Source organism: Thrips palmi, unplaced genomic scaffold, assembly GCF_012932325.1.
Source record: "Thrips palmi isolate BJ-2018 unplaced genomic scaffold, TpBJ-2018v1 HiC_scaffold_3, whole genome shotgun sequence".
Classification (NCBI taxonomy): domain Eukaryota; kingdom Metazoa; phylum Arthropoda; class Insecta; order Thysanoptera; family Thripidae; genus Thrips; species Thrips palmi.
The window spans coordinates 2,720,016-2,740,653 of record NW_023144630.1 but is presented as its reverse complement, the minus strand read 5'-3'; the positions used below and the strand labels follow the sequence as shown (position 1 = coordinate 2,740,653).

At 52.2% G+C, this 20,638-nt stretch overlaps 2 protein-coding genes across 3 annotated transcripts in view; one reads left to right on the top strand and one right to left on the bottom strand.

Moving 5' to 3' along the window:
• The first annotated feature begins 28 nt into the window (after window positions 1–28).
• LOC117647917 (protein bicaudal D) lies at window positions 29–6,140 on the top strand. The gene is made up of 9 exons (XM_034389894.1): window positions 29–534; window positions 621–761; window positions 842–1,066; window positions 1,138–1,375; window positions 1,493–1,659; window positions 1,757–1,912; window positions 2,004–2,153; window positions 2,274–2,664; window positions 2,748–6,140. The coding sequence occupies exons 1-9, from the start codon at window positions 295–297 to the stop codon at window positions 3,278–3,280; spliced, it is 2,241 nt and encodes a 746-aa protein (XP_034245785.1). The 5' UTR covers window positions 29–294; the 3' UTR covers window positions 3,281–6,140.
• Window positions 6,141–6,879: 739 nt separating this feature from the next.
• LOC117648290 (zwei Ig domain protein zig-8-like) overlaps window positions 6,880–20,638 on the bottom strand; it is a 214,066-nt gene continuing 200,307 nt past the window's right edge. For both annotated transcript variants that reach the window (XM_034390743.1, XM_034390744.1), the window contains 3 exons: window positions 17,565–17,775; window positions 13,286–13,615; window positions 6,880–8,877 (listed from right to left, as the gene is read on the bottom strand). In XM_034390743.1, the coding sequence (XP_034246634.1) occupies window positions 8,774–8,877; window positions 13,286–13,615; window positions 17,565–17,775 (645 nt within the window). In that variant the 3' untranslated portion in view covers window positions 6,880–8,773. The remainder of the gene's footprint in view (window positions 8,878–13,285; window positions 13,616–17,564; window positions 17,776–20,638) is intronic.

Below are 20,638 nucleotides of genomic sequence, written 5' to 3'. Positions count from 1 at the left end.
AACGTGAGTCGCTGCAGCGAAGCAGAAGCCTTCCAACACTTTCCGTCATTACGTCTTCATCTTCTTTCAGTGTCACAGTCAATATCAATTTTGAGCCGATTCCCAATTTCAAGTGACAGACAAAACATTGAAATGTTTTTAAACGCTCAATGATTGAATGGTTCAAAGCTGGAATAGCTCCGTTTACCATGGAGAGAATCAGAGGTTGTGATTTTTTTGTAGAAGCCTAGAAATGACTTGTGGTATCTGAGTTAAAGTAGACCGATAGCCTAGAGTACCTGTACATCGTTTACCATGGCTACACCGAGTTCAGATCCCAGCAAAGCTGACGGGGGAATGGATCTGGAAGTGGAAAATCTGAAGCGTGAGGTGGAACGCCTCGGGCGTGAACTGGACGAGGCTGTAGCCGAAAGAAATCAATCTGCTGAGTATGGGTTAGGCCTCCTTGAGGAGACCAAGGCATTGAAGCAGAGGTGTGATTATCTAGAAACGGTTTATGATAGCACTCGTCATGAGTTGGATATTACTCAAGAGGTATGTGTGGTTCTTGTGTGAAATTGTGACTGTTTTTAATGATTGAGCTCATTATTATGTTTTGGTTTGTCTGGCCTTGTTTACAGGCTCTCGCCAAGTTTCAATCCACCCACAGAGCAACGACAGAAACGGGCATTGAACAAGAAGAGTCCCTCCTGTCGGAGTCAGCAGCGCTGGAATCATCTCTTACCTTGCAGATTATGGAGCTGGAAAATGAAACCAAACAGGTGCAGAGAATGATAAGAAAACAACAAAGCAATGTGTCGAAACTTTTGTCTTATGTTAATTTGTAACCTACATATTTCAGCTTCGTCAAGAACTTGAACGAGTTGTTGGAGAACGAGACCGCCTGGCTCATCAGCAGATGGAGTTTGATAAAGATAATGAAGAAAGGGATAGTGAAAGGAAATCCTTACGACTTGAGTTGCGAGAATTTAAGAGTAGGGAGACACGTCTTTTACAGGACATGGCTGATGTAGAAGAAGAAAACATTACTCTTCAGAAGCAAGTTGCTGTTCTGAGATCAGCGCAGGTATGCTCTTTGACGTGTTACCTGTGCTGTCAATTTTGTTTTTCTGTTCTCAATATTGATTGTTCTTCCAGGTTGAGTTTGAGGGCGTAAAAGTTGAATTTCGTAGGCTTCAGGATGAGTTAGAGGTATCACAGGGTCAGCTAGAAGAATCAGCCACTTTGAAAAACCTTGCCACTAAACATTTGGAGGAAGCCTTAGAATCACTTCAAGCTGAACGTGAAGCAAAGTATGCGTTGAAGAAAGAACTTGATCAGAGAATCAATAATGAATCTATGTACAATCTGAGTAACCTAGCTTACAGTATAAGAGGTAAAGAATATCTTCCATCTTACTAATTTGATTTGAATGTTCGGTGCAGCGGGATTGCATTTTAAGGGGTGGCAAAAGCCTTATGTGATGTGTTAAAAAGGACCTTGATTTCCCCAGGAAATGCAGCAGAGGGTAGTGATGGAGAGGAGGAGCTCCCAGCACTGAAAAGAATTGAAGAAGATTTGAAGGGTAGTGAACTAGCATCACCAGATGGAAAACAAGTTGACCTATTTAGTGAAATTCATCTAAATGAACTGAAGAAGCTTGAAAAGCAGCTAGAACAAGTAAGTTTTTTGTTTCTTTTCATGAAGTTTTTGTTTGTTATGAACTTTTTTTTCTGACCCACAAACCATCCTTATCTTCCTTGCCTTCCTGTTGCAGGCTGAAACTGAAAAGGTCCAGCTAACATCTAATTTACGTGAAGCTCAATCCTCTTTGGAACAATCTCGGGGCGAACTTAGCACTCTCATGGCCCGGATTCTGCAGATCAGCGCTAATATTGATTCACTTCAAAATCATTGCAAAAAATCATCTAAGGTACTGGGATTGGCACAAACACTGAACATGGTCCTCCCAAATTTTTCCTTTTGTATCCCACGTGACACCTTTTCCCCAAATTGTGTTGCAGGGTGACTCAACCCAATTCAAGTCCTGGTTCACTGTGGCTGCCAATGAATTAGAGGCCTTGCAAGTGGCCCTCAAGGAATTGGAAAAGAATCTGAACTGCTCTGATGCCACTTTACAGCTTAAATCAGAAGTTGTTAACCTGAAAAACAAGGTCAGTTTTTGCCAAAATAGCTTTTGCAACTTTCTTAACAAACCATTTTTATGTTTGGATTGGCATTTTTCATCCACATTTATTTCACATTGTTTTTTTTCTCTTTTTTAATATTTACAGTTGCTTGATGCTGAACAGCGAGTGTCAGAATTAGATGGTGATGTGCTTCTTCTGGGTTCTCTTGCAAAAGAGGCTAGTGATCTAATCACCTCGACTCAAAACAATGTCCTTGCTGCATCTGATGAAGTAGCGCAGCTTTACCATCAAGTGTGCACGCTCAATGGAGAATCTCCCAGCCTAGTGCTGCTTGACGAGAAGCAGAGTGAAAGTGAAACTGAACCCGGCGTTGATCTTATGGGAGGACGTCTTGAAGCAATGGGTAGCTTCAAAGAATTCACAGGCATGGCCCGCACTGTGGAAAACTTGCTTGAACAAGTTAAATACCTTGCCTCTGCTGTTGGAAACTTAATAGAATCTTCTAAGCACAAGGGTGTAAACCTTGGTTCAGACTGTAAGTTCCATTTATACTTCAGATGGTTAATACAATTCCATGTCACAAAACATTGTTTAATCTTATATTACCTTCTATTTCAGTTTCAGTATCCAAGGATTCTGATAGTGCCACTCAAGAGCAAGTCATTATGCTAAAATCCCTTCTCTCAACTAAGCGTGACCAGATTGCTACTCTACGCACTGTTCTTAAGTCCAACAAAAATACAGCTGAACATGCCCTCACTAATCTGAAATCCAAATATGAAAATGAAAAGGCCATTGTTAGTGAAACAATGATGAAGCTAAGAAATGAGCTAAGGTTGCTGAAAGAGGATGCTGCCACATTCTCCAGCCTACGTGCCATGTTTGCTGCTCGCTGTGAAGAGTATGTGACGCAGGTTGATGAGTTGCAGCGACAGCTTGTTGCTGCTGATGAGGAAAAGAAGACCTTGAATCAGTTACTTCGCCTAGCTGTTGTTCAAAAATTGAATTTGACTCAGAGACTGGAAGACTTGGAAATGGATCGAGAAATCCGCACAGCTCGACGCCCACCTCCTTCTGTCCTCTCTACTCCATCTAGGCAAAGTAAACCCAGATTCGCAGGCCAATCTCCAAGGCAGAGAGACTTTTTGTAGGATTTGGGCTCGGGCAGTTGCAGGCGAGCTGTTTTGCTCTGGTCCTGGCTTCTTGGTAGCCGCAAAGTTGATGAAAAAAAGTAATACATATGCTCATAACGAGACCTGATTGTTTTGTGACCGAAGTGAATGTTAAGAATAATCTATTCTTCTGCAGTAGAAGTTTGAGACTGGAGTAAAATCTTGCCTGTGCTGACCGAGTTATGAGATATTGCAGGGAAATGTGTAGGAACAGACTGGAAGCCTTCTAAGAACCTCACCCTGCATTTTCGCAGGATAGTGTTGTGAGATTTAGGGTATATTTTCCTTATCGAATTTTTGACCAAGTTGTGTCCTGCCCTCTTTGAGTGTAATTTGTCAATCCCATAAGGGCTATCTAATCTAGGGTATTATAGCTTGAATAGTGTGATGTATGTTGGTATTAATGTAAGAGATGTTAAAGTTGTCACCTAAACAATCAATGTGTATTATGAAACACTCCACCCAAAACTAATCTTTTTTTCATTTTGATTTAATTTTTCTTGTTAAACAAGGTCTTTTGTAGGACATTTTTTATGTATTGATTACTATTCTATTAGTCCGCCCAAATACTGTGGTATACGTTCAGCTCAATTGTAAAAAATACTGTAAATGTCAAATGCTTCTTCTTGAATTTCAGTGTTGTGAAAGTGTGTCTTTTTAATGGTTTACGTTTTTGTAGCAGATATTACTGCTTTTCAATAATGTAATTTTCATATTTTCACATCTGAAAGAAATTTTGCATGAAACATGTGCTCTTTAACCTTCAGACATTATTCCAACTTATGTTTCCATGTGGATTGGACTTCCTGTTTTTGCCATCCGTCCTAGAGGACTTTCTCTGTCCATCTCCAAGTGTTCATTGGACTTAAATCCACTGAATCTCTACCTCAGGGAAACTCTTTACTTGGGTCTTGGAAACTATTTACAGCCGTCCTATGATATTGGTCCCTATGTATCTTGGTTAGACAGGTGCAAATATTAGTGTTACTGAAAAAGTCAAGTATGTGTAAATGCGATTTTGTTAAAACTTGAAAAATTATAACATGATATTTGATTCCTTCAGCTATGGCAGAAAGTTGTGTTTGTTATCATTACATATCAATTTGAATGATCTAAAATATGTTGAGTGTTTTTTTTTTAAACTTGATATTTATGACTTATTTATTATTTATTTTATGTCTATTTTATTTGTGTTACAGTAACTGGTCTGTTTTCTTTCTTGTTTTTTTTCTCTTTGCCCTTTTTCTTATCTTAACTTTTAGTTTTAAGTAATATTTTGCAAAGCAACTATAAAGAACACTTTCGTCAGCAGACACTGAAGTTTTCTGAAGGCTTCTCACTTTTGGGTTGTTGATGCCTGGCCAAAGGTTTATATTTTGAGGGGTTGTGATTTTTTTAAGGTGCCACATTTTGTATTAATAAAATTCCATACAATCATGTGTTTGCTTTTTATTGTGCAATTGAATGTCAAGTTGTCTTGTGTGAATGAAGTGAATATTTTTGTTAAAATGAGAAACCATATTAATGCTTTTTGTTCTATTATGTATTGTACTTAAGAGAATGTATTGTTAACTACTTTTCCGTCCTCTCCCCAAGGCATCGTTTTCCGTTACCATCAAATCAGAAAGTGTGACTTCCATGTTTTGATTTCTTATGGTTAATTTATCCTACATATTCATTCCCTGTGAGCATGTTTTTAGTTTCTTATCAATCTTCTATTGGTGGGAATGGGCTTGCTTTGGACTGCTGTGGCAGAGCACCTAGTAACTGAGGCTACATTAAAATTGTTGCCAGGTTGTCTCATACTGTTACATGTAACCGTCAATTTTTCCTTTCATCGTCTTTCATATCAAGCATATGTGTATTTTTAGCCTGTATCAGAATGCCAATTTAAGTCTTCTACAAATGTGTGTAATGAGACACTGCTTGGTTTGATACTTTCAGTAAAAGCAGTATGCCTGTGCCCTGTAGTAATCAAATTAGCTTTGTAGCAAGGGGCAGTTTGCCTTGGCATTATGGTCCTGCAAATTCTGAAGGCAGCTACATAACTGAATGTTTCTGAATGAGAATTAATGTACTTGACATGTTATGTACATAACACATTTTAGTAATGCCCTAGTGTGTAATGTATTAAGCCATGTTAAGTTTTCTGACCATTTCAAGATCCACTGGATTCTTATTGGTTACCCGAACAGGGACATGATGCATTTAATAATTAGGTGTATTTATTCAATTTGTTTCATTTGAAGTGCACTTTTCTTCCTTCTGCCGAAAAGTAGTTCTTCTCTTCTCAACGTGTGGGTGAGCTCAAATTAATTCTACTAATTTCTTTTAGGTCTAAATTGTTGGGTGATTGGGATGAGAAGAACTGGCATTTAAGATAAATCAAGTTAAATGTTGTTTCAGTTGATTGTTATTCATTCTGTGTTGTTTTGGTTATCATTTCCATAGATTTATGAATATTCAAGTTACAGTACACCCATGCGTTTTTAACCTATTAATCTAAAAGTTTTTCCAATGAATTTTCCACTTGTGACGCATACCACGATTGTTGAATTTGTGTGGGAAAGTCTGTTACCTGTTGTAAAAGTTAATTTTTATGATAAAATTTTAATTATTTTTGTTTCTTGTGCCAGAGGTATGTGTGTCTTTATCTGCATTCAATAAAATTGGACATAATTCAGTTGCTAGTATCTGGTAAATGTTAAAAATAGCAAGCTCTTATCCTTTCTAAACATTTTTCCGGCTTGCTAGCTGTGCAGATCAAAAATTTGCCACTGCAGCAGTGTAGCAAATCCTGTAAAATATTTATTACGAATTAAAAACATAGTGGTTTTGATTTGTTTGTTTTCTTTAACTGTCACCCTTCACACAGAAAACAATAAATTGTAGCTGGGCTGTGGCAGGTAGGACTCGACTAGTGGCGGGAAAAGTAGAAAGCAAACCCGTTCCTCATCGGCTCAAACCGTTTCCCGGATGTGAGCGTGGGGCTTCCGGCCGAGACGTGGTCGGTGTTCCCACACAGTGTAGTGCGCCGTGACCGCCGTGACGGGCGGCGGCACTGCCTGGGCACTGCGGGCGCGGGCACTGCCGCGGCAGCTCGAAGAAGCGGTGCGGTAATTTACAGCCCAAGTTTGCATAGACCACCGAGCCGCGTCCAGCAATGCATGGCTAGTGCCGCTTGGTGCCGCTTGGTGCCGCCCACCCCTTTCCGTGGAGACAAAGGCCGGAGGAGAGGGAGAATAGGATGGACGAAGACAGAAAACAGGTATGGACGGCGTTTCGGCCGTTTCGGCTGGGACTTGGTGAAAAGGCACAAGGCGCGCGACGGGCGCCGCTGCAAGTTTTCTATGCCTGGTGATAAATTTGTCCGCACCATCTTCTCCAACTACTGCACAGGGCAGCTCTGCAAGCCATCCTCGCTCTCCAGGGGCGTCCCTCGTCCTTCCGCGCCCCAGCGTCGGAACTATTTCTAGAAATGTGTGCTGCCTTTACCGATTTCACGTTGCCTCGGCGTTGCTCCGAATCCCCATGGGTGGCTGGACTTTGAAGTTGGTGTTTTGGAAATAAAACATTCAAAACGTTTGATTACTTTTATTCACTAGGTCTAAAGAAAATTAATATAATTATGTACATATTTGATCATAACTTTATACAGCACAGTTCTGGAAGTCAGAATATACTCTGGTCTGAGATTGAACATAAAGTACAAAACAAAAAGACAAAAACACAAATTTTTCTCTGCTTACAATGTCCTCCGACCAGCATATTAAACAGTTGTCAATTCTTTACAATCATCCTAAAAATCAGTGATTTATTTCCGCCACTCAATTTTATCTGTTCCCATTTGATTTTTCCCAATTTTCAGAAACCTCGTCACAGTCCGCGACGAAATTCTGCTCACTTTCCACAAAAGATAGAGCCAGTAAAAAATATAATCACCAACCGAGAACATTATATACATCCGGTAAAAAAACATTTCAAGTGAATCAATTAACTCTACGTTCCTGCAATTGTTATTATCCAAAACAAAGACGTGCTTGTAAACGCTACAAGAACAAGACAAAACTTCTGTACAGAAGGTAGACAATCACCAATGCTATCAGTCTTAGATTGCCGTATTAATTAAGAACAGCATCAGAAAAAGGAACCACCACAGGAAAAGGAGAGGAATGAAGGACTCATTTCCGGTTGGATATGATGCGCAGAGTGTCAAAGAAAGAGTTTATACAGGTACAAGATGACTGCGAAAGATGGTCGAGAAATAGCACGTTCACGCCGAAGTGAAATTAAAGGGATGGGAAATCGCGGCAGGGGACGAGAACACCGTTCTCGCTCCGTAGCGAACGTGACAGAGTGCCGAGAAAGCGAGCCGAATGAACTCTGGTATTGGCCGACGAACAAAACCAGTGAATTAAAGCAATAATTTTTTTGCGGTGCAAGCACCGTTTCGCGAGGCAAACTGCTGTTTTTCCAGACCAACAACGAGGCCGTGTCTGCGCCTAGTGTAGTTGCTTGTTAACGGCTCCCCGAGCGTCGCCGTGCGATTTACCGCTCTTGCCAACTTCATCAAGCAGCGCCAGCAACGCCTTGCATCAACGGAATGGCCAACACAGCCAAAAAAAGCGCTTCAAAAATTATTTTTTTGCGTAAGTCGTTCGCATTACGAGAACTGAATCGCTTTGTTAAGGCAGGTCAAGTGAACCAGAATACTGACGGCAGCGCGAAATTTGATCAACGAATTTTCTGTAGCCTCGTGCAGGGGAAGGGCTCCAAAGCTCAACGCAATTTCTAAAACTAGCAGCTGCAGCCTGGCATTTCGGTCCGTCTATTGCTGTTCTAACGTGCAATCAAATTATTCAATTAATGAGTGAAACTTATTGACACATATACTGGAGAGAAATCTGATATTCAAAGATACAAATAATAGTCCCGTGTTGCAACATTTTCCTCCATCCTGCACAAATCGATCTCCGTCCGACATGCCCGCATGCCCCGAAGCCGGAACGGCCGGAACCGAGCGGATCAAGATCCGAGATGACCCGGTCCCGTCATTCCTCCCTCCAACAACAACAACAACCAAAAACAAATTTCTTCTAACGGAAAGTGTTTCCCGAGTGTCCTCACAAAAGTCGTCCCTTCGGCGGGGAGACGAACCACAGCCCACTGCGGCGGTGCACCGGATGTGCTCACACCGCGCCAACCAGCGACGCGCTCGTCTGGGCGAGCCGAAAACTGTCTCGAATCACTCGACAGCGGCACCAGACCGCCGCCGGCAGTCCAGAGTCAGACCCGCCGCCGCCGGCAAGTCCAGGGAAGCCCCTAGGAAGCTCGGGGAAGTCCCAGGGAAGTCCGGGAAGTCGGGAAGTCCCAGTTGGCGGGCCGGCACGCTGCAGGCGATGCGAGTGGTCCGGGCGGTCCAGGCGGCCCAGGCTAGACCCAGGTCCAGGCACCCAGCGCCGTGGTCCAGTCTCATCTCCTCATGACGACCAGCGCCACGGAGTACACCAAGCAGTGCAGCGACAGGGCGCTCGCCCGGTTCTTGTTGCCGTGCTGCATCGCCGCGGGGTGCTCGCCTGCAAACAGAGAGAGGGAGGACCGCGGTTCAAGTTTCAGTCTCACTCGCAGCGCTGGCCGTCAGTTGCTGCAGACCCTTCACAAACGCGAAAAAAAAACAGTCACTTGATTTTTGATTATGTGCCCTCATAGAAATGTTACTGTCAGGAGCAAAGCAGTGGCAGGCTAGGTGACCGCGGCATCGGCACCCCAAGGTCGCGCGGTGTCAAGGTCGAAGGTCGCACGGCTAAGGCGGTCCCCCCCCCCCCCCCCCCACTGCAAGTGCCGAACGCCGGCGAAACAATACCCCGCCTCTCCGCGGTGCCGCCGAGAAGGCCGCCAAGACGGCCGCCCACAAAGGCGTCATTTTGGCCGCCCCCCGCGAGCCCCTCAAGCCCAAAGGCTGAGAGTCTCCCCTCGGCCGGAAGAGCAGAGTCATCAGTCGGAATCAACAAAGTTGGGGAATTTGTCGCCGAAAGGGGGGGGGGGCTGGGAGATGAATTACACCTCTTGTTTCACGGGGAGATATCGGCACGTCCCCACACGGCCTCCAAGTGGGTCGACGAGGGGTGGGGGAGGGGGGGAGTTTGTGATTCTTCCCCCTGCAGCCTGCGTGTGTGAGTTACACAAATTGTGATCGCCATCGCAGTTTTATTTCGCGAGAAAGAAATATGGGAGTCGAGATTCCTGCTCCTCAAGGAGCTCCAGCGGCGCGGAGGCGCGGCGGGGCGGGGCGGGGCGGGGCGGCCGAATCCACAGACAGTGGCGCGGCCGAGCCCCTGCGAGGGTGAGGGTCGGCAGACCGGCCAACACGCGTGCTCGCGCGAACTGTGTTTGCCTACCTCCAAGGCGCTCTGTTCTCCCTTTTTTTCTTGCCCAAACGTCTCTGTCTGCCTGTCTGTCTGCCTGTCTGTCTGTCTGTCTGTCTGTCTGTCTGCCTGTCTGTCTGTCTGCCTGTCTGCCCGCAGTTCTCCGCAAGGAGCCTCCGCACCTCGCGAACCGGGTGCAGCGTGACTGTCCAAAAATGAGCCGCGCTTATATTCCGCGCCACTTAAGGGAAAGGGGGAGGGGGGCTGCTTGTCAGGGATGTCGAGGGGGGGGGGGGGGTCCGTGGCGAGGCGACCCGCGGGGACAAGGAGGGCCGCGGTGCCGCGCGGTGCGTTCAGGTGAATGATGAATGGGGGGCCGATGGAGAGACGCTATATTAGTGTCGCAGACGCACTCTCTGCCAGCCAGTGGGCCGTCCGTCCGGCCGTTTGTCTGCCCGGAAGAGGACCGACTGTCTGAACCGAACGTGTGACCCCACCAATGGATTGCTCTCCGAACGAGGAATCCATTGGTGGGGTCACACGTTCGGTTCGAGTCCTGTTCAGCGACTCTGGAGCTCAAAACGCGTCTGGAGTTTTGGCCGCCTCCGCCGGTCTTCTGGCGAATCCACTGTGGGATGCCGCGTCAGGACCGGCAGGACCAGGGCATGCCGACCGACCTCCTCACCTCAAGAGATCGTGCCAAGGCAAGCCCAGGCGAGCCCAGCCCCGCCGGCGAGGGGCACCGAGCCATCCTGAATTTATGGCCACCCCCTGGCGTGCCCCCCCCCCCACGGAAGGGAATCCGCTCATCCCACGCGAATCTAATTACTCGCTTTGGTCCATCGATGGCCCCGCAACATTATTAAGGGCCCGACCGCTGCAGTTGTTGTTGTTGTTGTTGCGTGCAGTCCGTGCAGATGCGCTGCGTGTTCCAATCACAGCCAACGTACTCGGCACGCCCCGCCCCGCCCGACCGCCCCGCCATCTCAGATGCAACAATCAAGGGTTCTAATCCCCGTCGCAGCAACCGCTTTTTTTTTAGCTGGACTCCTAATGAAGTTGCCCGAGTTTGCTGGGTTGCCGCCACCTTGGTGGCCGCTCTAGTGCCGGGCGGCACCCCTACACAACGCGCGGCGCCGCGCATCGGCGTGCCCAGTGTGGCGGAAAATCGATATCCTGACCACAATTCGTGGTGCGTCTGCAGTGTCATGGGAAAGAGGCGGAGGGGGGGGGGCTGCGAAGGACGAGAGGAGAGGAAGAGAGAGAGAGAGAGAGAGAGAGAGAGAGAGAGAGAGAGGAGGGACTCGTGACACATCGCCAGGGGCCGAGTTGCATAATCATAGCGCAACCCGCGCCACACCCTGCTAAGTGGCTGCTGGGGGCTACCTGCCTGTCCCAACTCTCTCTCTCTCTCTCTCTCTCTCTCTCTCTCTCTCTCTCTCTCTCTCTCTCTCTCTCTCTCTCTCTCCCGATTGGCTCGCGGACAATTGCAGTGTGGTGCCGGTACCTCATCTCTAACGCCTGCACAATCTGTGCGGCCAAACTACCTCCGTCGCTCTGTCTTGCACCCGTGGGGCGGCCCGCACGACGAGAGAGAGAGAGAGAGACTTCGGTTTCTGCCTCACCGCGGCAGTCTCATCCTCGCGAGCTTCCACGGGGTCAGCAGATATGCGAAGGGCTTCGAGAGGCCACTGGAAGACTCCTGGAAGGCCCCTGGAAGGCCCTTGAAGGCCCTTGGAAGGCCCCTGGAGGGGCTGGAAGGAGAAGCCGAGACCCATTCCAAAACTGGGCCTAACAACATGCAGATAGGCCAGGCCGTGGCGCCTCCAGTGACCAGAAGCACCCCAGCCCCTCGCCAAAAAATAAGAAATTATTTTTTTTAACCGTGCAAACAACGGGATTCATCTCGTACAGAGGCAGTGATCCAAAACTGCGCGCGCTTCTGTGTGTGCGTGTTTGTCCACTGCTTGGAGGCGCCCACAGCCCGGGGAGTGAGATCGCAGCCTCGCTGGAGCAGGGCGGGGCGGGGCGGGGGGGGGGGGGCGCGGGGCTCCACCACCGTTTGCTCGTGGTATAAAACGGCGAAGGTGCGTGCGGCGAGGTGGCGCGTATGATCGGAGAGGGGGAGGGGGTGGGGGATGCGGCAAGGATATGCGGGGTACGAACCCCGTTATAAGCCTCAAGTAGCCGGGCTGGCGCGGGGCTGGCGCGGCCAGGTTGCCCAGGGCCGCCTAGGGTTGCCCGCCCCGCCCGCCCCGCCCCCGAGGGGCAGCCCAACCCAGCCCAGCGTCCTCTAGAAGAAGGCGGAGCGAGTGAGATAGCCATAGCTGGCTGGCCGTCGGGTGCGAGCGAGAAGGACGTGTCTGCCCGCACACGGCCCGCTTCGTGCCACCGTGCCACCTCGTGCCACCTCGTGCCACCGTGCCACCTCGTGCCACTTGGCGGACGCCGCGCCTCGCAGGTGGCAGGCCTACCGTGATCGTAAAGTGCAAATATGCCGCGCGGGGGAGGGGAGAGAGGGAGGGAGAGAGAGGGCTGCTACGCCATGCTACGCCATGCTACGCAGGAAGCGATACACAAACCGGGGCTCGCTCGGAGCGGCAGCTCGAAAGGAAAGGTGCTCTCTGCCTCTTTCCACTCCTTCCTGACCCTGCAGCCCTGCACCTTGTCTTCCGGCGGGAACCGAGGGTTGTGGGTTCGATCCCCGGCCCCCGGCTCTGCGGAAACTAAGGCCAGGAGCGTCAAACACCCGGCCGGCCCATCTCGGCGGCATCTACCGGGTAAATATTAGGCGACCCCAGTGACGCGGGCGCGGTGGGTGGACGCAGCGTGCGCTTGTACACTGGTAAAACAAACCCCCCAATGAGTTTAGTTTTGATTTTCTTGCTGATTTCACACCGAGCGACCTGCAAGCCAACTTGGCGAAAAACCGATCGGCTTCACAGTGTACCCGCCGACACCACGCTGCCGCGCTTCCCACTCGCAGATTTTAAACCGAAAGCGAGCGTCCTCGATGAGGGAGGACCATCATTCTTCTATCTAAATCAGGCGGACACGGCAAGAATTATTGGTTGCAGAGCCCCCCCCCCCCAGCTTATATCCGATACCCCCCGCCCCCGCCCCTGCACGACGTAAAGTCCAGGTGCGCGTGCGGGGTGCGGGCGTGCGGGTAAGGCCTTTACTCCACAATGTGGTCGCACCCCTAGAGGCCCCCGAGGGGGGAGGGGGGGGGGGAGGGCTTAGAAATTCAGCGTGTGGACGAACTAAGTTTAGAAGCGGCCGGTCCACGGCCGTGCTTCTAAATTAGCCGCGTTTCAGCCGCCAAGCGAAGTGTCCTCGCTTCGGCGGAGCGTGCCCAGGTGCCATAATCTTTCCTCGACTTCTATTTTTTTACGTTTTTCGGGTGTGGTGGCCGAAATTCCAGACGCGTTTTGAGCTCCAGAGTCGCCAACTGGGCCTCGAACCGAGCATGTGACCCCACCAACGGATTCCTCGTTCGGAGAGCAATCCATTGGTGGGGTCACACGTTCGGTTCGAGTCCCGTTTAGCGACTCTGGAGCTCAAAACGCGTCTGGCGTTTCGGCCGCGTCCACCGGTCTCATCCACTGCGAGTACTGACCGTTGATGACGTGCACGTTGACGCTGGCCGAGTCCGCCAGGCTGGTGGGCTTGCAAGTGTAGTTGCCCGAGTCGGCGGGCTTGGCGTAGCTGATGTACAGCTTGGAGGTGAGCGCGTCCGTCCAGGCCACCGTGATGCGCAGCCGCGGCTCCGGGTCCAGGGCGTTGGGGTGCACGTCGCCGGCCAGCATGTTGGACAGCAGCACGTCGTTCCGGAACCACTGCACCGTGCCCAGGTCGTGGGGGCCCTGGCTCAGCACGCACGTCAGCGTCACCGACGACCCCGTCTTGACGTGCAGGTCCGAGGAGCCCAGGATCTGCGCCTTCCATTCTGGGCAGACAGTGAAACGCCGTCAACAACAGCAACAACAAAATCAAACAAAAAATCACAAAATGTGGACGTACAGCAGCGAGGGCTACTACTGTACTCATACGCCACGACACATCCCAGCGCACATAAAAAGCACGCGTGAAAAAATGAAAACAATAAAAAACAGCCAACGATTCGTTCCTCTCTTTCTCTCTGCCCCGCCCCTTTCTCTCTCTAACGAGATATACACCGGCCCGTCGGGCTCCAGAGTAGCGTGTCGCGGCGCGTCAGAAGCAACATTTTTCCCTCCCGCACCCGGAAAAATGAAAAATCTGACGCGAGGCGGGAAGCGCGTTCGGTGCCGCCGCGCGGTGCCGGAGAGGCGGGGGGTTGCCAAAACTAGCGGCCCGCAGCGGGGCAGAAGACCGTCGCAGCCGGGCGAAACTCTAGACGCGTTTTGAGCTCCAGAGTCGCTAAATGGGACTCGAACCGAACGTGTGACCCCACCAATGGATTGCTCTCCGGACGAGGAATCCATTGGTGGGGTCACACGTTCGGTTCGAGCCCTGTTTAGCGACTCTGGAGCTCAAAACGCGTCCGGGATTTGGACCGCCTGCACCGGCCTTCTGGCGAATCCACTGGGGGGCCCGTGACTGGGAATGACTCGGGCCGGGCGGGCGGCAAGTTCCGGGAGCTTTAATTAATCGTGTCCCTGTGCACGGCACGCTGCCGCCACACTGCCGCGCTATCTTGGCGGACGTCCCGAGGCGACGAATATGCCTCGGACCACTTCCCCCCCCTCCCCCTCCCCCGATGATGAGTCTCGGTGTCCCAGCGTCACGTGCATCGCACACCGTAGACCGTCGCAGCCCCGCAGCCCGTCGCAGACCCTCAGCCAGGCCTCCGGTGATAAGCAAAAGAGGAAGGAGAGAGGGTGGGCCGGGCGGGCCAGGGTGTACAAAAGGAGCATTGCTTCATGCCTAAAATTCCTTTTCCGTCCCGTTTATATCCGCATCGTCATCGCCTAGTCTTCTTACTTTCTCGAGGAGGTGGGGGAGGGGAGATGAGAAAAAAATCCGAGGAGCAGGAATTTTGGCGCCAATAATTACTCTGCGGTGAATCCACCCACAGTGCAGTTCGGAAAATTTCCGTTTGATTGTCCGCGGATGGGGGAGCAAAGTTTCCTCGGAAAACTCTGAAAGGAAGCGACGTCTCGGGGTGGGTAGTGACGGTGCCCTGCCTGCACTTACTTCACACTTCGTTAGAGGTCCTAACAGCTCGATTATTGTTGCCTCTCTTTCTCTCACCCTTCCTTGTCTCCTCGCTCCCCCCCCTTCTCTCTCTCTGTCTCTGTCGACCGAATTCCCGGACCGGAATCTATAGCGGACACCTATTAGACCCGACTGAGTTAAAACTGCGCTTGAAATGAGGACATTTCATATTTTTCCTCGTCCGCCCCTCTCTCTCTCTCTCTCTCTCTCTCTCTCTCTCTCTCTCTCTCTCTCTCTCTCTCTCTCTCTCTCCCTCTCTCTCTCTCTCCCCCTCTCTGTCCGCCACCCTTGCCGCCACCCTCCTGCCCCGGCCCTTACAATGCCCCTTTGAGCAGGCAAATTGGACTGGCACTGAACAGGAAAAAAAGATGAAGAAAAAAATACGACGCCAAGGTCAGTGGCGGTTGTAAAAAGATGGGACTATCGAAGCGGCGGTCGGCCCCCGCTTCCAGGAGTCCTGGACTCCCTGGATTCCAGGCGCGGTCCAGGGATACGTCCAAGGATGCCCGAGGGAGGGAAGCGTGTCGCACTGGGCCGGCAGCCCTCAGCAGCTTGAAAACCTCACCACGCCTTTTGAGCAAGTGCCAAGGTAAAACTACCGATATTTTTTTGGAAGCTCCTGCTGTGCTTCCCGAGCTCAAAATCCTTTGAATCAACATCCTGACCAGTCTTGGCTTCGCCTGAAATAGTTGGTAAGGTTTCGAGAGTGGTCGGGGCAGCGCTGGGCCGCTGCCGGTGGCAGGCAGTGGCAGGCCGGCACGGTATTCCGACGGATTCCTGCCACTGCACAGTGGGCCATAAGACCGGTGGAGGCGGCCAAAATTCAAGACGCGTTTTGAGCTCCAGAGTCGCTAAATGGGACTCGAATCGAACGTGTGACCCCACCAATGGATTGCTCTCGGAACGAGGAATCCATTGGTGGGGTCACACGTTCGGTTCGAGTCCCATTTAGCGACTCTGGAGCTCAAAACGCGTCTAGAGTTTTGTCTTCTGGCCCACTGTGCACTGTGCAGCAAGGCGGCGCGGCGGCGCTGCCGGGGCGGGGCCGAGGCGAGGCGGTGCGCTGGCAGCCAGAAAGGCCCCCGGTCGTCGGCACCATCGCCTCGCCCTTTTAAAGGGTTAATTGGAGGAGGGGCGTCTTTGTCAAAGGAGGAGCCGTGTGTCCTGCCGCGAGGACACTTTTTATCTCGCGAACCGCCCCCGCCCCGCCCCCCCGCCCCGCCCGCCCGCCCCGCCCCGCCCCGCCCCGCCCGCCCCGCCCCGCCACAGCACGCCCGCACGCCCCCCGTCGAGAACGCCGTCCCCACTGGGCATCACTAGGGACCTGGCCGAGGGGCCGTGGGGCCGTGGGGGCCGTTGTTAAATTAATGGTCCCTTTAAGGGAGAGGCAATGGGCTTAAACGGCCCCGCTGTGCCGCGCTCCCGCTGTGCCGGTGGCGGCCGGTGGCAAGATATGCTCTCTCTCTCTCTCTCTCTCTCTCTCTCTCTCTCTCTCTCTCTCTCCGATGCAGCCTTTCTGGCGTCTGCTTGTCGTCTGCTCGTCGTCTGCTTGTCCGGCGTGTCGCAGCAGGCAGGGATGGGCGGCCTATGTATCCAGCGCCATTATCCGCGCACAATCACGGTAATGAGCCTCATCTGCATAGATAGAGGGGGAAAGAGAGAACGCCCCGCCACGCCCCGCCACGCCCCGCCACGCCCACAGCTTAATCAAGCCTGGCCACCACGCCCCCACACTGCTCGTACATATGCTTGATCGCGCGTTTGGCGGCCCAGGCGGGCCAACTTGCGGGCTAACGCGTGTGCCGCGTGGAGTATCGCCGGCAGGGCGGAACTGGGGCGAGGGGTGTGTCCGCAGTGCCCCGCCGCACAGTGGGCCAGAAGACCGGTGGAGGTGGTCGAAACTCTGGACGCGTTTTGAGCTCCAGAGTCGCTAAATGGGACTCGAATCAAGCGTGTGACCCCACCAATGGATTCCTCGTTCGGAGAGCAATCCATTGGTGGGGTCACACGTTCGGTTCGAGTCCTGCTCAGCGACTCTGGAGCTCAAAACGCGTCTGGAGTTTTTGGCCGCCTCCACCGGTCTTCTGGCCCACTGTGCTGCTCACACAAGTAGGCGGCAATCCCCCGATGCGCCGATGTGGAAAGGGTTGCCGTGCCTGTGAGGTAATATCTGGGCTTCGCTGTCGCGAGGTTGCCTGGTAGGCGTGCTGAGGTTGGCAACCCTAGAGCGGTTTATTGGAGAGGCCGGTCATCAGCGCCGCCGGCCGCCAAAAGGATGCGGCTTCAATCTTATTTCAATAGGCATGATGGAGGACCCGGCGCGGCGCGGCGCGGCGCGCCCGACCGATATTAATGCAAAGAAAGTGCGATTTTCAATATAATAATTGTCCCCTAGCCCCCGAGCTTGAAATTCTATAATAAAGTGAGCGCTGCTGGGCTCGGCTCTACCCCGCCACGCCCCGCCCCCCCACCATCCCACCCCACCCCACCACGCCACTCCGCGGTCATCTCAAAGGCATTCCGGAAAGGATTTCGCCGCGGGTTCGAATACCAGCAAGGGGATTTAAAAAAAATCCTATCTCGACTTTTCCTTCATATTAATACGCCAGGGTGCGCCGATTCGGAGTTTAGATGCCTATTTCCACCAGACCGTGAATTATGATATTTTTTAAAAAATGGTCTGGTCCACCTGTGCTTACCTATGACGTTGAGCTGGAAGGACAGGCTCATCTTGGGCTCCGTGTTGACCTGGCACTCGTACACGCCCGAGTCCCTGCCCTGCGACGACCGGATCTGCAGCGTCCAGTTCTCGGAGCGGTCGGGCCGGATGACGGTGAAGCGCTGGTCCGACGTGTACGTCAGCACGCCCGCCGTCAGGATGTGCAGGTCGCGCTTCCGGATCCACGACACCTGCAACGCCGCAGAGTGGCTGAGTACACAGTGGGCCAGGTCCAAGACGCGTGCAGAGCTCCAGAGTCGCTAAACAGGCCTCGAACCGGACGTGTGACCCCACCAAAGGATTCCTCGTTCGGAGAGCGATCCATTGGTGGGGTCACACGTTCTTTTCGAGGCCCATTTAGCGACTCTGGAGCTCAAAACGCTGGACTGGACTGCAGGATCTGGCTCGTCCTTGAGGCGAGGTTGTTGGCGGCCAGTGGGCTTGGCCGGACTGCCCGACGCTTATCAGACGGCTGCAGAGCCAAAGGCAAAAGGCCAGAGGCAAAAGCATAGGCCCGGCCATAGGCCCGGCCATAGGCTAAACTTGTCCTTGTCTAACGCCAGCCATCTCCAAGCAATGTCAACCCCGTAAACACGCGCCAGGCTCGCAGCGCCGCAGTCAAGGTCACCGCTTCATAATCCCTGTTCGCCGAGGTGTCCGGCGAGGAGCTGGCCCCCGCGCAGTGGGCCAGAAGACCGGTGGGGCGGCCAAAACTCTAGACGCGTTTTGGGCTCCAGAGTCGCTACATGGGACTCGAACCCCACCAATGGATTGCTCTCCGAACGAGGAGTCCATTGGTGGGGTCACACGTTCGGTTCGAGTCCTGTTGGAGCGACAAAACCTGGAGGGTCCAGCTGGGGCACGCGACGCGAGTCAGCGACCCCGGAGTGCCGGAGGCGGTAGCCACGACTAGAAAGGCGGGGGCCCCGCGCGGGGGCCTAACAGTGTGCTTGAGGGGATGGCGCCTGGATGGTTGGAAGGGGAGAAGCATGCGGGATCAGTACCGGGGCTTGAGCACACGGCTTAAATCGCTATCGAAAGCCTAGTCAAGGGGGAGTAATCGGGGTAATGGGGGCATCTGGTCTGCCTGCCTGCCTGCCTGCCTGCCCGGCCAGGCAGCAGGAAACAGAGGGGCTGAAGTCCCACCATGTCTCGGCACTCTAAACGCCTCACGGCCTTTCAGGGTGTGGGAGAATCGCCCCCAACACGACTTTTCACGCGTCTCTCGAAATGAATAATGCCGAGCTGTTGGCAGAGACCCTGGTGTCAACACTGCAGTGCACTGTACTGGAGCCAGGCTCGGCCAGGCTGCGATCTGCATGTGGACCTCCACTGCTCCTGGAGGACTGGAGGCCGCCTCCAGGAGTCTCCAGTCGTTGTCCAGGCCGTCCAGGCAGGACACTGACCCGGGGCAATAAGCTAAAAGCAAGCTAAAAGCAAACCGAGCCGCCCGTGTCTCTCTCACCCGGGAGGGAGAGCCCATCTACGTCACACACACACACACACACACACACACACACACACACACACACACACACACACAATGTAGTGACCAGACATTTTTAGCCGTTCCGATAAAACTGCCCGGTGTAATTCCCACCCTTTATTTTTAAATATATATATTTTTTAAAAAATAATAATTAAAATGAACTGCCTGCGGTGCAGCGCGCAGTGCAGGAAGCGAAGAGGGGGGGGGGGGGGAAGCGTCAGTCACACGACAGAGTAATTTATGAAGAGAGACTGAATTAGGACAAAATGAACCTGCTCTAAGGACCTTGTGGCGCTTGCCCAGGGCAGTGGGAGTGGGGGGGAAGGAGAAAGAGAGAGAGAAAAAAAAAAGAGTTCGGTAGAGAAGAAAACCACGCCACTGTCAACACGAAAAGGCGGCACCGCGAATTCAGACAGCGCGAGGCTTCGCTTGCTTCGCTGGCGTCTCGGACCGTCCGCTCCGCATTGCCCCGCATCTTGGACGCGAACGCGAGCAAACATCGTCTCGTCTGCGGCCCTGCGCACAGTGGGCCAGAGGACCGGTGGAGGCGGCCGAAACGCGTTTTGAGCTCCAGAGTCGCTAAACAGGACTCGAACTGAACGTGTGACCCCACCAATGGATTCCTCGTTCGGAGAGCAATCCATCGGTGGGGTCACACGTTCAGTTCGAGTCCTGTTTAGCGACTCTGGAGCTCAAAACGCGTCCGGAGTTTTGGCCGCCTCCACCGGTCTTCTGGCCCACTGTGCGACGGAGACGGAGCGACTGGCCGGCGCGCGCCACCGCTCCTTGTTCTAGCGGCTCAATTTGAAAGCAAATAGCGCGGGGGCCGAAAGAGGGAAATATTTATTTGCGCGGGAAGTATTTGCACGCTCAAATTAACAGCGTCGGGTTCCCTCGGGCGGCGATCTAAGCCGCTCTTTCGCAAGCATAGTTTGTTCAACTTGTTGCATTAAAAAAAAAGAGTTCTATTGCCGTTACGCTTCTTTCCATTTGGTTTCAGTTTTACACATATAGTTCTGCAGATAAAATTAAGAACCCACCGCCAGAAAAAAAGTCAAATCGACCTCAAATGCGCCGGAGTCAGTAGTATATTAGGAAAATGGACCGTAACTAGAAAGCGAGGCGGTTTACGAAAATCATCAGAGTGCTCCTTCTTTCAGACAGTGTGTTGGCAGTCGCAAGCAGCAGAGCCATTGTCGTTGTCGTCGCCAAGTCGTCGCAGTCGTCGCTGCCTCGCATGGGCTGGAGTCATGACCTTCCCTCGGTCGCTACCCCCCCCCCCCCCTCTCTCTCGCACACACGCGCCTCGCGCCACTTAGCCTGTAAGGACATGTATCGCACGGCTAGGCCAATCGCCCCGCCACTGTAAGACCTTGTCTAGCCGCGCGACTAGGTCTCGCGTTGGGATCTTTTTGAACGGCTGGCACCAATAATGGATTCCTCGTTCGGAGAGCAATCCATTGGTGGGGTCACACGTTCGATTCGAGTCCCATTTAGCGACTCTGGAGCTCAAAACGCGTCCGGGATTCTGACCGCCTCCACCGGTCTTCTGGCCAACTGTGGGA

What these genes read in the sequence shown, in the direction of transcription:
- LOC117647917 (XM_034389894.1), top strand. Translation starts at nt 295, where the DNA reads ATGGCTACACCGAGTTCAGATCCCAGCAAAGCTGACGGGGGAATGGAT. An exon ending in CCTAGCTTACAGTATAAGAG is followed by an intron (nt 1,376 to 1,492) that starts GTAAAGAATATC and finishes TGATTTCCCCAG; the next exon opens with GAAATGCAGCAGAGGGTAGT. An exon ending in TTGTTAACCTGAAAAACAAG is followed by an intron (nt 2,154 to 2,273) that starts GTCAGTTTTTGC and finishes TAATATTTACAG; the next exon opens with TTGCTTGATGCTGAACAGCG.